The sequence below is a fragment of the Tupaia chinensis genome, unplaced genomic scaffold (genome assembly GCF_000334495.1).
Source record: "Tupaia chinensis unplaced genomic scaffold, TupChi_1.0 Scaffold127776_1, whole genome shotgun sequence".
Classification (NCBI taxonomy): domain Eukaryota; kingdom Metazoa; phylum Chordata; class Mammalia; order Scandentia; family Tupaiidae; genus Tupaia; species Tupaia belangeri.
The window spans coordinates 1-583 of NW_006188060.1; the positions used below are offsets into that span (position 1 = coordinate 1).

Below are 583 nucleotides of genomic sequence, written 5' to 3' on the forward strand. Positions count from 1 at the left end.
ATTTATAGGGTTTTTCTCCAGTATGGGTTCTCTGGTGTACCATGAGGCTGGAGCTGTAACTGAAGACCTTCCCACACTCGTTACACTCATAGGGTTTCTCGCCAGTGTGGATTCTCTGGTGTATAATGAGGTGTGAGTTCTGATTGAAGGATTTTCCACACTCATTGCATTTATAGGGCTTCTCACCTGTGTGAAGCCTCTGGTGCCGAATAAGACATTTGCTCAGGCTGAACGCCTTACCGCACTCACTACATTCAAACGGTTTCTCTCCAGTATGAATTCGCTCATGGTCAACAAGCTGAGAGTTCTGATTGAAAGCCTTCCCACACTCACTACACTTGTATGGTTTTTCCCCCGTATGGAGGCTCTGATGTCGTATCAGACACTTACTCCGACTGAAGGCCTTGCCACATTCATGACACTCATAAGGCTTCTCCCCGGTGTGCATTCTCTGATGGTCAGCACGGTTTCTATTGGAGCAGAAAGCTTTCCCACACTCACTGCACTTGTAAGGCTTCTCACCAGTGTGGAGGACCTGATGTCGGACAAGACTTTTACTCCGAATGAATGCCTCTCCACACTC

The 583-nt window shown here is 47.7% G+C and overlaps 1 protein-coding gene across 1 annotated transcript; it reads right to left on the reverse strand.

Annotated features, from left to right (window-relative positions):
- Positions 1-4: 4 nt before the first annotated feature.
- On the reverse strand, positions 5-580 carry LOC106736259 (zinc finger protein with KRAB and SCAN domains 7-like; the record flags this gene model as incomplete). Its single annotated transcript, XM_014592586.1, has 1 exon — positions 5-580. A coding segment is annotated over one exon (576 nt), but the record flags the coding sequence as incomplete, so codon positions are not given.
- Positions 581-583: the final 3 nt, after the last annotated feature.